At 50.9% G+C, this 16,908-nt stretch overlaps 1 protein-coding gene across 1 annotated transcript; it reads left to right on the top strand.

Moving 5' to 3' along the window:
- The first annotated feature begins 538 nt into the window (after positions 1–538).
- Positions 539–2,283, top strand: LOC100906852 (ras-related protein Rab-18). Its single transcript, XM_003745056.1, has 4 exons — positions 539–736; positions 1,377–1,567; positions 1,674–1,921; positions 2,045–2,283. The coding sequence occupies exons 1-4, from the start codon at positions 672–674 to the stop codon at positions 2,150–2,152; spliced, it is 612 nt and encodes a 203-aa protein (XP_003745104.1). The 5' UTR covers positions 539–671; the 3' UTR covers positions 2,153–2,283.
- The last annotated feature ends 14,625 nt before the right edge of the window (positions 2,284–16,908 follow it).

The raw sequence follows: 16,908 nt of genomic DNA, 5'->3' as shown, positions 1-16,908 counted from the left end.
TCGGTAATACCCATCGTTGACTCACTCAGTGACGAGCGGCAAATCGGTATGGACAGCGATCCCATCCGAGGCGACCCCATAGTGGACATCATCGACGATCAATGGCGCACCGACGTTTTGCCGGACGGCGAAATCAGAGTTCCGGTCGAAGAACTCCCCGATCCTGAACCAGACAACGGAAATCCTCACGAAACCCTGAAGGAGCAGGAAATGAAATGGAACGATTTCGCCCTGAGCCGATTGCAGCCTCAGAACGAGGGCTCTCCGTGAATCTCTCCGGATGTAAAGCGCATGAACTTGTTCGCAGTTTTAGACATGAATAAACCAAGCTTCAATCGAGTCGTTTCAACTCTGACATCTTCTGAGCCCCCATCCGATATCGAAAGCTTCGGCGCTCAGAGCTTTGATGATGAGCTTTCATGGCTTCGAGCGTCTCTATGCCGGAGTAGTGATTGTCACAAGCTCCAAATAGAATAAGGAACTCCGAGCGTAAGGACTCGAGGTATTTGAAATTTGGCGCCAGTTCTCTCACGCCAACAGACTGACGCAGATCCTTATGTGACTACCAGAATCGATGTGTGTTGAGGAGTGGAAAAGAGGTAGTTCCGCTTTGGATTCGTGATTCCCCGACGTGAAGTTGAGCTTCTTCTATTCGGGAACTCACCGCGAGGATGGAGGAGGCGATCACAACCCTGAAAGTTCTCATCATAGGTGAAGCAGATGTCGGTAAAAGTTGGTGAGTTGACGCGCAGAAATTGAAAACAGAGTATCTGCACCTCGGAGCTCGGGGGGAATCGATCGAAAGAGTGATCCCGAACCGAAACTTCGAGACGAGCCCAATATACTGCTCTTGCGGTGATACGGCAGAGAATGAGCCTTTGCGAAATTCTCTGCTCGTCATGCAGCTTTCAGTAATCAGATGGAGAGCGAGCCACCTATTCGCGAGTGGGGAAGAAAAATACGGGGGTCTCCGACCCTTCGCATTGAGCGAAGAGATCAGTCAATGTTCATATCGAGAAAAATGTGGAGAATTCTGACCATTGCATCGTGCCCGGGAAGCATGCGTTCCTGATGACGTATGATTTGGAATCACGTATGCGTCACAGGCGATGCAGTCCGTCATTCGCCCACCGGCACATTAGCATAATTTCCTCCACGAAGAATGGTTAAATCTCGCGCGTCTGTCGAAGCTCGCGGATTTCGGACTTCTTGCCAGAAAATTGGTATCCGAGTTTCGTAGCTTCCGGGAAGTTACCCTCTGGGAGGAACCCAGAGGCTGCCGGATACTGCGTGACTAGTCTTCGTCTAACTTGTTGACAATGATTTCCCGACTTCAACTTTATCCCAACCCCGACATTTGTCTCTTCGCTTTTCAGCCTTTTGTTACGCTTCGTCGAGGATACGTTTGACACCCAGCTGACTTCCACCATTGGTTTCGACCACAAGTCCAAGGTAATTACAGTTTTCGATAATAAAGTGAAGCTCAGTCTCTGGGACACCGCAGGATCCGAACGTTTCCGTACCCTCACTGCCAGTTACTACCGCGGCGCTCAAGGTGCTGTGCTAGGTGAGTTGACAATGATCCGCGGCCAACAGCTGCTCCCGTCTCCCAGTTCATCCTATCGCTGACGGATGAAAATCCGATCTCTATGATTAAGCAGAGCTTATTGCAGTCTATGACGTGACCTGTCGAGAATCGTTTGAGAAACTTGATTCCTGGCTCATCGAGCTGGAGACGTACGCAACCCACAAGAACATTGTCAAAATGCTCGTAGGGAACAAAGTAGATAAACACGAGCAGCGGCAAGTGACCAAACAAGAAGGAATCAGTTACGCTCGTCGACACCAAATGCTCTTCGTGGAAGCTTCGGCTCGAACGTCTGAAAACGTCACCGGATGCTTCGAGGAGCTCGTAGCGAAAGTGAGTACCGCGAAATATAGGCGAATCATCGAAAGTAGATGACGAGTCCTGACGGATCAGGGTTGGATCTCCCATTCTAACCCGGAGTCAAGTTCTTCACCTAACGAGTTCTCTTTCTCGCAGATATTGCACACACCGGGTCTGTGGACGAAAAAAAACGACAGGGAGAACATCACCCTAACCGACGCTCCGGACAATTTGGGAGACGGATCTGTTTGTGGATATTGTTGATTATTCAGCTGCATTAGCGATTCTTTCAAGATTCAGATGAGGAAGAAATGTTTGTACACAAGTGTCGTGAGAAAGGCTGCAGTGTTAGGAGAGGCAGGCCAACCAAGATAATGAATAAAGCCAGATTTTTACGTTCTTGCTCTCTTCAATTCTCTAGACTCTAGACTGGCACTCGAGTCGCAAAGCTTGATGCCCATCGTCGGTAAATTCACCAGTCTCGTGGAACTTCTCTGCTATCGCTCGGTCCGCCCTATGCGTGTTCGTGACCTCGCCATTGAGCCTTCATCTCTCCGTCGAATAGCTCAACCAGATTCCGAGATTGGTAGAGATCTTAGGAGAATTCGATTTCCTCAGATCATGGAACACCATGCTCGCAAGATCGACGTCCTCTCGAACAGGGAATCGGAAGAGGAGAAATCCTACGACGAATTCCCATCCTCGAAACGTTCTCACAGCTCTCGAGCTCTACCTTGCTTCGCCAGTCTACGCCGAATCTACGTGACGGCATTTTGTTCCATACTCCTCCGGAGAAGCGTGCCACGTATCGCTGATTCGACCACTACCGATCAGCACCTTCGCCGTGGGCTCCCCTGCAGCGGAACAGGATCGCCTCCGCTCTGAACTCGAGATGACCGTCTGACGAGCATGAGGATGAAATATTCACGTGGGAAAGGAGCTGCCTCCATTCGGGTCTCCGAGTCACCTGTGGAGCATAAATTCGGGAGCTTGATCATCTGTTACTACTCTCGTTCTATTCGGCTAAAATGTTTCTATATGCATCGTTCTGTGTAGTCGTGGAATGATGATTCGTGTTATTTGGCACCAGGAATTTCGAACCTGAATGTCGAAGTTCGTCGACTGGGGTGGTATGCTTCCCCTGCGGACCGTGTACCCCAGTCGGCGTGAATAATCCCCAAAATTCCAGGAAGATTCCAATGGATATGGTTCCGAAAGCAGGAAGCGAAAGCTCTAGTAGTCAGTGATAGCTCGTTGCGGCGCCTTTGAGTCACTCCGAATTAATTGCCTATCGAGCACGAGCGAGGTGGTCTGATCCAGTCAATATTTGATGCGATCGAAAGGTGCACCATATGGTGCGGGTGTGGGATGAGCGAGGTTGCGGTGGCTAAGGTGGCTATAGACACCGTGTAGACCAGCACCAAGTATTCATGTGGGAAACTAGACCAAAGCCATTCATATGTCGCTGTTCGTAGCGGTCGGAGCAGCGGGGGGAGCGTCCCTTCAACCCGGGGCTCGGTCCGTCGTCGATAGAAGCTGGCCTTGTGTCTATCTCAATGACGGATACAGGTGAATCAGCAACTGTTGAGATCCCCGGTTCCCACCCGGGGTCGCATGCCTCTTAATCCTGCTAATTCCACGACGGAAGTTGAGGCGTTGAAAGGGATTTTTCCTGAGGAAACGAAAAGCTCTGTCAATCGCTTGACTTGGAACGAATTATCATGACGTCACATTGGAATCTGAGCAGCTGATAAATCTGCGATTTTACCGAGTGTCATGTTGGCGTTGCGCCGTTGTTTCCTGGTACGTGATCGGGGAGCCATAGACAGGAAAGTTGTTGGCAGCCGTCTGAGCTATCCAAAAAATAATCGAGACATCAAAGTTGGTCAGAGGATAGCTTCGGGACTCGGGAGGGATTTTTTCGGAAATCGCTCGCAGGGCGTGGAATCTCCATTGGCGGGAGCGGGACGCCTTGTTAGAAATGACTTCCCGATGATCGAAATGCAAATACAATATTCGTGCTATTCGGGTGCTCCTTTGTTCCTCGCTCCAGCCTATCGCTGGAAGCGAACGTATCATCTGCTTAATCACCTCAAACGCTTCTCCGCAATCGTGAGAAATTCTGCGTCGAGGCCTCCCGATGTGTTGAGGCAAGAGCGAATGTCCTTCCCGATAAACACAGCGGGACTCAAATAATTTGATTCTGTCAGTGACACCTACGCCGCACATCGCGACTACCAGGAATGCTCCGATGCATACTTGGAAGCGATCGTTCATAATAATGGCATCCGCACAGAACATTTCCCCCCGACGAAAAAAAGCGGCGGTCCGTAATGGTTCCAAATGAAGCGCCCTCACCGAAAATGGAAAAACGGATCTCAGATTCGCCCCGCACCGCTCTCGGTCGAACGCTCGATCGGATGGTGCCTGTCTCCATTATCTTGACTTCATTTCGTCCTCCATTCCAGATTTCGAGAGAGCCCATCGAGCGGGAACTCTGAGTACGTACCGCATCTCTCTGACGCATCTGTACTTCGGTGAGAAGATGGATCCTCTTGCGAGCATCCTCGGATGCGTCCACCGCGTGGAGACGCTGCCTAGTCTCAAGAGTGTTCCCGATTCAAAAGTTTCACACCTCAGACCGCAGCTCGGATTGAGCATCCGTCTCGAGAGAACGAGGTGGATGTTCGGAGTCGTTTTCCTGCGCACAAACGCTTATCTTCAGAGGACCTGTACCGGAGGGAAGACATCGATTGCGAATCGGATTGACACAAAGAGTAATCTTCCAATCAGTATTTCTCTTGTTCTCAGCCAGCCAGACGTCAGGTCTCTGCGAGCGAATGTCTGTCTTGGCTGGTCGCCCCCGCCCGCTTGTGTCTAATCAGGTTATAAGACGAGCAAATCTTGAAAGCAATTCCTGTTGACATATTCATGCCCTGCTTGTCTCTATTCGCGTTGAGTGACAGAGACACACACACGCACGCTCAGATAACTGGTACACTCCCTTCAGGTTTTGTGAGGAGTAGACGCAGGGTTGGCCTGGCCGACGAGAGAAGCTGACACCGATCAACAAAGCGCCGCTAAGCGAGTCAGTGAATCAATGAATAAGGCCCTTTTTCCCCGTCGACCGCCAGCCAGCACACCAGTGGAGCAGTAGCCCTTTAGACTGGTCCTCCGCGCGAAAACGAGAGTCTGCGTGCGCGGACGGCGGCACCTTATCTCACTCGGATTGAAGAGTTCCCTTCTGGGAGCAAAATTCTTCTATCTCCATGTCGCGAAGGTGCTCAGCTTACCGACTGAGCAGCCTATCAACAAGCGTGACAGGGCAGTCATGGGGCAACGGCCACTGGATGTAGTCCCCTCGATTCGCCGGCTCCCGTGGATAGGCGAACTCGAACCGGAAAAGGAAGGGAAAATATGACGCGACGGGTCGGTGGCAACTCGGTTATTTTTCAACATCAATGGCACCGGAGCGCTCGCATGGCGGCCACATTTGCTCCCATCGCACAGGTTCGTAATTTGCATCAACACTCCTTCATTTGCTTTGATCGGGAGCGTCGCGAGATAGGAGGAGATTCAAGGGTTCTTTCTCCTCTCGACGTCGTCGCCGAGGAATCCGCAACGAGCGACCCCACACTGTCATCCATTTCTCCGTCCGTCATCTATCCATCTACTCTTTGTGATGAACGTACTTGCTTTGAGAAGGTGCAAAGGACACAAGGAAGAAAGGAATATGAATTGTCCTAGAGGCGCCTTCAAAAGGGACAATGATTGTTGGCTGAAAAAACTTCACAATGACGTACGAGACGAAGCTAGGAAGGGGATGAAGAGAAGACGAATAAAAAATACACCGTCGAGATGTGATAAGGTAAACGAGTTCGTGAGTGTCCTGCAGGACTCTCTCGAATACGTCTGCCGTTGATTTGACTGAAAAGCGCGTTCCCGTCGTTCCTCGCTCGAGTAGAAAGAAATTGCGCCCCGCTTGAGCTTACTCACTTTTCCCGTCGATGGATCGTCCTTCGAATTTCAGACGTCATCGGAGCAGAACGAACCCTTCCTTCGACCGAATCGATCGGAGGCTTTATCGCATAGCCGTACGAAATGACCGAGGCCAGAACGGCGAAAGAATTTCTCGCGAAAGAAGATTCCTCCTTCCAACGACTTCCATCGTTGCCCCCGAAGCAGTCCTCTGCGGTCGCCTCTGCCGGCTCTGCTGCTGCCAGCGAGAGTTACATATTCTCCAATTCCCAGCTCAATAATCTCGATCACTTCTGCGGCCTGCGACGGCCGCTAGGGAGTCTTTTCCTTGGATGGAAAGATGAGTTCAGCTGATGTTGATGGCTGGAGCCTCGGGCATCCAAGAAACATGCTGAGCCTCTACAGCGTTGCTCATCCCGAGTTCTGGCGCCCGCGATCGATATCAAGCACCATCTCTTCATTATCACGGGACATACTCGATGAGGCGAGCCGAATCTGAAATTCAGCCACGAAACAAACACGTCGCATTCGGCGAGGAACATACTAGGCTCTCCCGACCGAGCTTGAACGTCGTCGTGAAGAACTCGCGCAACCGACATCAGATTGGTTTGGAGTCAAGCTGCAGGCCAGAGTTGCCTCCGGGTGATCGGACTTGTGGTAAATAGGCCGAAAAGGAGGCCAAGATGGAAACCACTGGCTACACCACCGGCACTCGAGCACTCGATTCTTGACCGATTTTGTGCTCGAAATCGTTTCTCGATGGCAGCATAATGTTCGAGATGACGCACCTGCTCCGGTACAAGCAGACTCCGCTCGAAATATGGCCCCTCGATCCGAGCTCTTGGCCTCAAAAGTCAACCAACATAGAACGTGTAGTTCTTGAAGCCTATCCGGTCTCGGAAAACTTATGGATGTGACGGAGCTGGGACCGGACTATACGCAGCTCTCGCGATGTAGGTCTTGTGATGACGTAGTCATACCTCCGTTGACTTGGATTTGGCCCCTAGTCAGACTTTCGATAAGTTATCTTCATCCTTCCTCTCCATTTTTATTTCAGAATACTTGAAGAACTATCGGACAGGCTGCGAGCGAACGGAGACGGGGGCGAAACGTTTCGTACCGCAAGACGGCGTCCGTTTCAGCCCACCTGAAAGAATTACGCCAGGTATTCCTTGACGTCGGGGAGCTACTTCGGTCGAGCTAGACTCCCGACTCTGGGAAATCATCGGGCCCAACCGAGATCTGAATGCAAAGAGAACGTCGAGCTATTTGCCTGTTTGGAGCGAAAGTGAAATTTCGCAAAAAGGGCACAAAGAGTCGCTTGCACGGAGTCGAGAGAGCCGGCGAGAGGGGGAGCGAGCGGTCGCCATGTATGCCCTCGAGCGCGCGATGGGCTGTTTTCGCTCTGCTCGAAGTTCTTCTCGCGCGTGAGGCCGCCGTAGCTGCTCCGTCGCGGCCGCCTGCTAAATGTATTTACATACAAATCTGGCCATTACTCGTGTCAGCCTCCGGCACAAAGTCTATCCAATAATATGCTCTTAGCATAAATGCCATCTACTGTGTCAGTCAGTCAGTGACTCGTCCGTTTGCTGGCTCGCTTACTCGCCTGCCGCTCCGCACAGGCGTTGGTCGCGGACCCACCGAGCTCCTTCCCGATGCTAACTTTTGTTCTAGACTCGGCGAAAGCACACCGTATATGTTTTGATTATAATCTGTCGGACCGATGAATTTCTCAGGCGACCGACGGTCTCGAGGCGGCTTTTCTTCTTTTTCTTTCGCGGCTCGCTGACACGCTCTCCGTTAAAAAACGACCCCAAAAAAAGGCTTCAGCTTCGTTCGTCTTCCGGTCGAAAAACTCGTCCGGGACACGCCTTCGAGGACCCACCATCGTTGCCGCTGCAGCCGCGACCATCATCGGCACCATCGACCAGCGCTCACCATCGGTGGTGGCGGTACCACACCCTCAGCTATTTAGCCAGATGTCGATCTGTTATTGCTTACAACTGACTGAGAAGAATCTGAAACGATTATGATGTTAACTGGGGATGTCGCCTTCGCCACTTTTGGCGCACTTCGAGGTGCCGCTCTAGGGATCGCGCCTGTGTGCTCTTGCTCGTGCTGGTGGCGGTGGGAAAGCGGGCACTGTATCGAATCCTTTTCCCAGCAAAAGGCTTCCGTCCTGGAACGAATTTATCGCTACAGATTTTTGGCCTAATTTCTCACTGTACATTTGAGGAGTTTTCCGCTTGGCGACTCGACGAATCGACCGATGAGGCTTGTGGTCAGAATGGAAGGGAAAAAATGTATTCAATCATCACGCTCGCCGTAAGAGCTATTCTACGTGCGCGCACACCAGCTTCAACGATGAGCGGCGAAATCAATCGGAATGGATACGGAATTATCGCGCAGGCTGATTTGATGGCGCTCGCTTTAGCCGGACTCGTCCCGAATACACCGCTTGCGACAACCACTAAGGGAGCGTACTTTGTTTCTTTTGAATTGAATCGATAAATCTTGCCAGGGCATATCATGAGGAGACCCCGCGCAATCGAAAGCGTTTGTCTTTTATCTTTGTTTTCTTTTGAGCATCATTGCCGCAAGCGGGTTGGCTCATGCTACGTGATTCCGCTCCGATCACCCAATGCAAAACTTGAGCTCCCATAGAAAGTATCGGATGCGGAAGCAAAGCAGCCTACTCGGGAACATCTCCTCCTTGTCGTTAGGGAGTCAATCGAAATTTGAAACGCTCGCGTCGATTCAATCGATTGTTCGCTTATATCCTTACACCCGATGTCAAGACATCATCATACTCACAGAACGCCTTTACTGTTAGTTCAAATATGGGCACCGCGTCCAGCTCCACGAGCAAAAGCCCTGGTGGGAGCTTTCACTCGATGAGCATTCTTCGCGGCACCGTTGAGGCGAGTTATCCAATCCTCGTTTCACACCCGTTTCACACAGTACGTACGCTGATCGACTTCCGAGAAGGTCACACAGCAGGGGCGATCCTCCAAACTGCCGAGGTACATGATATTTTGAAGGTTATCTACACACTATATATATGAGAATATCTATTTATTTAACATATGAGGATACCGGTGGACGACACGCGAAGTCGGACTCAATACACACGTTTACTTGTGGCATTTGACTCGCTTTCCTCTTTGCAGCGTGCATTGATCGAGTCCAATCGCAATCAGATCGGGGGATATCCCCATCATTATCAAGCACTCAGCACGATGATGTGGTCATCGTCAGAGTTTTTAGGTCGCTCATTAGGCGTGGGAGGAATCGGCTTTCGTTTCGCTACCGCGACTCGGTAGCCAATTCGATCGCGGCTGCGCTCAGTCCTACAGAAGCCGCGGCTTACGGAGTAGCTTTGCTTATCTTAATGTTCACTATTTTGACAGCTGCGGCGCGGCCGATAGCCCTCTGCGCGACTCTTCCTCGCTAGAGACACTGGATATTCTTGGCCTGCAGTCGAACTTCCAGAGTTCGTATCTCACGCACGACTCCAGTCTTGCTCTCGTAGGGGGTGATTCTCCTGGGCGAATTCAGGCGGTGAGCCCGCGACTGTATATCGCCCGTCAGTCGACACGCCTAAAGGGAATGAGATAAATCTGCAGTCATTTAGGAAGGAGATTCGCCCACGGATGCCAAGACCCACAGGTCGACGATATAGCCGAGTCTCCATGAGCCCGAAGCCGATTGAACGTTCGATGATTCGAAAACGATCCTTTCGGAAAGAATAGGGAACTAAGTCGAGAGAAACGCATGCTCCGAAGAATTGAGTCGATGAATCATCAGCTTCCGATTACGATTTTAGAAAATTCAGGGAGGCTTGTTCATACATAAAGAGGGAAGAAATTCGCTGGTGGAAGCCGGGGGCAATCGCGGAATTTAAAATGAAGAAATCGGTCAACGGCTTCTCTTTCTGCAGAATGATGGAAGTACCAATATTACAACAGCGTTTTGAATAGAATCACAAAAGCGAGTGTCTCCCGAGACAAAAGCTGAGTGGAATTACTCAGGCCCCGGAGGACGATCTATGATTGATCGATATGATTCCCGGAGAATCTTCGATAACGATTCCATTTGACCTCCGCAAGGATGGCTCATCCGCTTATGCTGAGTATGCCGCTTATGAGTATCCGTTCATGCCCTCCAGGGCGAGCGATGTTGCACAACTGCCTACCCGGAGTATCACCGGGCGTCAGCGGGGCGGACGTCCGTCATCCGGTGGGGTTCAGGTCGCGAGTCCGGAGAAAGCCACAGACCACTGTTTGTAGCGCTAATCCAGTGAACTTAAGCCTATGATCAGATCGGCTAGGAGCCGCTCAAGAGCGCAACGCATCTGGAAGCCCCTTCCCCCGAACGAATCACACTACAAAGCACTATAGCACTATGATGTGCGTTTCCCTTTATGTCAGCGCAGGACTCGCGGCTCAGACTCCTGATCTCCTCGGATAAGGTTGCCCAGAACGTCAGAACGACGGGTCGACAGAAAAGGTCCGGGAAGCTCTGGGGCATTCGATCGAGATACAGCGGAGATCGGAGCTCGCGAAAAGTCAACAGGAGGCTCTGGAGCATTGACGAACGGTGGCACTCTGTGCGGTTCGCAGACCCATAAAGAATTAATGTCGTCGCTCTGGAGTCATAAACATTTATGTCTCGCGTCTATGCTCGCTCCTCGGTCGTCCGCATTCAGCACTCAGCTAATGAAGTCGTCGGTTTGCGACTACGCAAGATCGGCAAGTACTCGATTCAGCCTGAATTGGGACCGACAAGATGCGCTGGTCTCGTATGGGTTACCCGAACGCTTCGAAATACAGAATAAAGCAACGATGATGCTTAGGATAGGCGACTGATGATCAGTGCTCAATGCCTCCAGCCTGAAGCGCACAAGCAGACTTCTGACTCGAATGAGTCATGAGTCATGAGCAAATCCACGAGGCAAGCTCCCGATAAAAATGCGGCATGATTTCCTGAGATTTATGGAAAATTATCCCTCACAAATTATCCCTCAGATCCTGCCTAAGAGCGACGCTCGCATTGACACCTCTTGGGGGACAGGATCCATCCTCGGTGCCATCGTGATCGACGAAGAGAAAACCATGGCTCACTGAATCATGAAGCCGTGGGATTCTAGACAAGAGCTCCGCTGAAAGTTCTGCAAAAATTCTTGGCAGTAATCGAGGGGGTGTTTGACGCCGACGTTGAATTCAGCCGAAAGCTTTCCCGCCCGGCTTGTTCTGAATTTCAGGAATCGAGGCTCTCATTCACCTTCTGATATAAACTCCGCCAAGTTGAGCGAAATCCGTGACTGTAATTAAGAGGGCTTTTGAAACCACTATTTAGCCATTTCTTAGCCTTATCTCAACTGGTTTTCTAAGACGCGCCTGATACAGCTCTCCTTGATTCAGCTGCTAACACCTTGCCTCGAGACAAATGAGCCCTCCGATGTGCAATTTTGAGGAAATGGTCTCCCTTTTATTTTTCCCACAAGCTATCTAGTCAATGTGAATGTCGTAATTATTTTTCTCATGCAAGTGTTCGGATCCGCGAATTATCTTTTCCCGGACCGATGTTTCCTTCAGGTAAGGAGCAGAATGTTCAGCTCGAAACGCGATTCATTCCCACGAAAAATAAAATGGGAGGGAAAGCTTTTTTCTGATCTCTCGCCGAGATGCGACTGGAAATTGGAGGAGAGTCAAGAGACATTCTTCAAGACTGGCCCATCGATCGTGTGTGATTCCTTTTCCGAGTGAATTGCGTTGTGTGACTTGCTCATCACTCGTTCGCTGAACTCATCAGAAGGCGACTTTGCGATTCGAAGTCTCACAGCTCATTCAGTCACTAAGCCTGCCGCTTAGAGGAGTACAAGCGTCGCACCATTTCATAATTAGCTCGCTTTCGTTCGAAGGATGTTCTACTTTTCAGATGGTAATTCTGGTCCGACGGCTTCTGCTTCTCCCTGAAACTTTTGTTCGAACGTTCGGCCCATTGAAGCTCGCCAACGAAAGTATCTCGTTGCTATTCAGGTGAAAACTTGAGGGATAGGCCTCGCGGTTCAGACTTTAGCTGTTTTTGTCTCCGTCGCGTGCGACTCAGCTGCGTCTCGGAGGCATCCGGAGGATCACCACGATTGAAGTTCACCGATTCGCCGCTCCGCGAATGAACGATTCCTTCTACTGACTAGAAAGCGTAGCTTCGATCCACGTCGTAGGGAACGCCGTTTGTGCCGCCGACGACCGCAGACGCAAATCGAAGGATAACGGATTGCTCGTCATCATCACCGATAACACTCTGAAACAAATAGTGATTTGGTGACCATCTCTGAATGTACCAAACGACGGATTCAGAGACACGGTTGAAGAACCGATTGCAAGATGGCAGACTTCCACGATTATCGTCCGCTTTCGTGAGCTATTGCGGAAAATTCGTTGGTCGGAAGCTCTTCGAAAGCGGAGGGAAATGAGAAAAATAATGAAAGAAAGGAATTAGACACAACGGCACCTTCTTTTTTTTGAGGCCGTCCGACCGTTCCCACGGCAATGAGTGCGCGCCGACTCACGGTGATCCAGTCGTTCTTTCCTTTTGTTCCAGACACAGCACTCTGTTTTCCTCGTATTTCTCTTTCGCTCTCTCCGGAAAGATTGCGAACTGACCGAAGGCTCACAGCAGGGCTTACCTTCCCACCACTCGAATAGCTCAGGCCGAAAGTCCACTCGGAACGAAAGGGATTCGAAGAGCTTCCTAATCGTGTTCGTAGGACGCCAACAACCACAACAAGCTAACTTGAGAAGCGAACCCAGAAGCTCCCCCTAGGAGTTGTGACCTCTTTGTAGAGTTGTATTCCGTAAATTTACGAGAATCCTGATAGCCCTCGGTCGCTTCTCACGCTCGCGTCACGCGCAGAAACGCGAGAAACCAAGTCTGCTGACTGAGGGTTCGGGTGACAACCTTGCGAAACATCGTCCACAACTCGAACGGTCGGACAAACGAACGAACAGCGTTGGGATCGCTTGTGAGAATTCCCCGTCTCTTTGAAATCTTGCTCAGAAAATATTCCCATCATGTGGCGCTGCTGAAATTCGGCGTTCCGTCCGAGAGAAAAAGTACCCGCAAAGACCTGAATTAGCTCCGGATTGTCGGCCGGCCGGCCGCTCGTTCTGTGGCGGCTTGGTTCGTCTGCCCGACCGGTCAGCTTGTCCTGTAGCTGTACAGACGCTTCGTGAATCCGACTGAAAATGTTTCGATAATCCTGCGTTCCCAAAAACGCTAATACATGAAGGCGCATTTCCAAACGATACAACACTCGAGATTCAGACAGGAAGTCCAGAGAGAGGACACTCGGTATTCGTCCTCGCCGCAGACAAAGAATTTTCTTCACAGAACATTTGGCCGAAGCACGATCATGCTTTGAGCTGCTGCCGTCGATTTCCGAGCGACACATAATTTGACGGGTTATGCAGACTCCAGACCCCCGCCCTCCATTGACAGAGTGAGCCGACTCGCTCTCGTTTTTTAAAACACGCAATCATGCTTTGAGATGGGCGGGCGAACAGGCTTGAGCTCGAGGAGGCTCAGGTCTCTGGAGACGATTGTCAGACCCTATGGGAGCAGTTGCCTGCAGAAGCAGCGAATGATTTATCCGCGGCGGCACGGCTGGAGGCAATCGACATCGATGGACATGATCGATGATGTTTTCTGAGAATGAATAAGCAAATGAATGGAGAATTGAGTACAGGAGTGAATGGAGTAGACGACGTCAGGGGGACGGCTCCGAATCGCGTGAGCGCGGAGCAAAACAGGAGGTCGGGTGCAAGGAGCCGCATTTCTCTTCGACTTTTTTCTGTGCTCATCGACTTTTTCGCGGAGAACTCGCCAATCAAGGGGCGGACTCCTGCTCTGCGCTCCCCGTAGCTGGCTGGGGGAGCTCGCACCGATCAGATTCGTGACATGGCCGCGATTTCCATTTTTTTCTTACTATTATGACCAACCAGCATCATCTCGGCGAAAAAACCGACATCGATTCCCCTCCTTCGTTTCTGTTACTCGGGCCCGTAAACACTGCTTCGGTATTCGACTCCGTCGAAACACACATTCTGAGCCTCGGGATGTCGCCTACTACATATCCCGTCATTCAGGCGGCTCGGTATAGGCTCGCCCTTCCTTGAGCATGGCTCGCTGCGATTACAGATCAGCGGAATTTCGGCGTAGATTCCGAGATAATGTGGACCCTTTCTCGAGCGGGAGCCAACGGACGGGCTTCGTGCACTGGGCATAATAGTTTCTGGAAGGAAATCAAGTCGAGTCCAATATGATCTCTTCAACACGCTTCTGGGCGCGTTCTCCTCGAAAAGAGCGGCACAGAGTCGATAATCCTCGGGCGACGAGCGTTCCTTCGGAATTCAATTAGACAATTATTATCGACTCCTGGAAAGGAACGGCCCTGAAGATATGAACGACAGCTTCTGTATCCCTGGCGGGGTAGTTCTGACGCGAGGACACCGGTGTGGCTTTTGACCAGCGCGGGCGCTCCGAAACAATCCGGAGCTTATCGGGAATCTACTTCTTTTGGTCGACAAGCAGCTGACTTACTTTCTTCCTTTTCCTATCATTTTGCTCACTCTGCTTTTGGATACTGCTCGAAGGTCTTTGCACAAAAGCCTCGTCGCTTGACGAGGCCACGTGGTCAGTCAACTCTCCCAGCTGATCGTGTCGCTTGCATGCCACTTCACGCCCATGCTTCACCACTGTCTCGCAACGCGGATCACTAACCTCTGAGCACCGATCGGAAAGTTGTGATGTCTTCGATATGTTCAGAGAAGAACAATCAATGAGAAATTATTTCCACGGAGCTCTGAGAATCCTCGATGGTCGCCTCATTTTATTCACCGATCTCAACGCCAGCTAGCTAGCGAAAGAGCGAACGTCAATACTGGTAAGACATCAGGACAAGACGAATGTGGACGAGTGGACTTGCCTAATCGGATTGGAGATCCTCCGCAGATCCCTTCCTCGACTGTCCACCAGTAGAGGTGGGACAGGCAGCAGGAGTGGAGAAGGGGGAATACGCGAGAACGAGAGACGGGGGCCGGTCGGAGAAGGGCTCACAAAGAAGAGGCATATTCAGATCAATCAACTAAAAGCTCCCTGGTCTTTTCTTGCATAGCTCATATTGTGTGTTGGTCGTGTCGACTTCAAGGCCCAGCGAGGACACGATGAGAGGACAAACAGAAAGCTCAGCCCCTGTTTTCGTCCTGCTTTGCCCACCCGCTCGCCCTTGACTAACTCAATCTAACTCGGTTAGTGCAATCCGAAGCTTTCGACGGTGTGTACCCAGTGAACGAACGCATTCCAACTCGCTCGACGTTTTTCCTCGAGACAAAGGAGAAGAAGGCTTGGAAGCCGCGTTCTACTTCTCTGGGGAGCGTTCATGACAATCTTCTAAGAATAAGGGTATACGGATGTCAAAACGATCGCATACTTCGTCGAATGACTGTGTTCGGCTTCCGCAATGTTTTTTCTCCTCTTCCCCGCCTCCTCCTTTTCTATATCTACCTCTTTCTTTTCAAGTCGTCCATTTGAATACGAGTATCTGGCGAACTTAGTCCGCTGATTGTCTGGGGAGGATCCGCTTGAGGAGCTCGTCCCGATGGCTCATTTGGGGCGCTTTTTAAAGGATCCTCATTCGCACCTGACCATCGTCTTCGGTCTTCGCTCTGGAACAGCCAAGACAATGATATTGCCGAAGACGTTCAGCTGTCCGCGAAGTATTTATAAACAGGAGACTTCAATCGTTGACATTTCCTCCCTCCCAGATGAAGCGCGACGTCAACCTCCCGTTGGATTCGCATCTCTGCGAGTGAGAGCTACATGAACGATTGTCGCTGTTCCGAAGCGTGTGCCAACTTCGCGCCAGCGAGCAAGACAGCCAGCTTGGCATCCGAGCGAGCGAGCAGCCGAGCAAATGGAATAAGGTCTGTTCGGATCACGAACCTCTAGCCCACTTACAACAGGCAGGGTATGGGCACGCCCAGCCTAAACTAATTTCAATACAACCAGAACAACACCTTGCGAGATGTTATAACGGTCTCTTGGTATTTCCATCATTGACCCGAGAAATCTTTCAAGCGGAGCTCGATCAAATAACAGACTTTTGATCAATCGTCTGTCACCGACACCTAGCGAAATGATGGTTTGGCAACGCTAGCTGGAGTCATTGTCTATCTGAATTATCGGAATGCGGCGACCGAGAAGGATGACAACCTGTGCACGCCCTAATACATGTATATGAGTGAGCCCCCTGTCGGAATGACCCTCCGGATGAAACTCGGAATATTGAGAGGAATATTCTCCATGACGGACGGAGTCGAGTTCTTTTGGTTCGGCTGGGAATCTCTCCCGAAAACTACCGCACGGAGTCCCGGAAAGCTTCAGAATCTCTCCAAAGACGAGACAGTCAAGGCGAGGAGAATTCTCATGACAATACGCTGCAGCGGTTGCTGGAGAGACCGTGTCATCATGAGCGACTAATTACGGAGACAGGTTCATAGACGTCCTGTCGGCATGCACTCAGCAAGTCCGTCGCTTGTTTATGACCTACTTGGCGACTCCGCGTAATCATGGTCGAGCAGAAACAATCGCGGTTTCGGTTATGATCCGAGCTGTCATGAAGCTAATATTGACAGGGGTGACGACGACGAGGATGTGTCAGGAAAGACAGAAATCTTGAATCGCTGAATTTTGTCGAGAGAAAAAAGGAAACTCAGAGACATTCACAATTCGCCGACAGTCGTGACCAACAGCCGAAACGGATAGCTAAGTAGCTTTGAAGTTGGCTTTGTCGCTCGAATCGCGCAAACACAAGCGGCAGTGCGATTGGCAGCATTGAATGTTGTCAATACAAGAGCGATTTCTGATGATATCCAGCCGTTCCATCGTGTTGCGGTTGAGCCCTTGTAGCCGTAGTTGACGACGATGCTGACTACAACGGTATGGCGATCAGCCATTTTTTAACGGAGTCACGTTGTCTT

Source organism: Galendromus occidentalis, unplaced genomic scaffold (genome assembly GCF_000255335.2).
Source record: "Galendromus occidentalis unplaced genomic scaffold, Mocc_1.1 scf7180000077477, whole genome shotgun sequence".
Lineage (NCBI taxonomy): Eukaryota > Metazoa > Arthropoda > Arachnida > Mesostigmata > Phytoseiidae > Galendromus > Galendromus occidentalis.
This window is presented reverse-complemented; position numbering and strand designations above follow the sequence as displayed.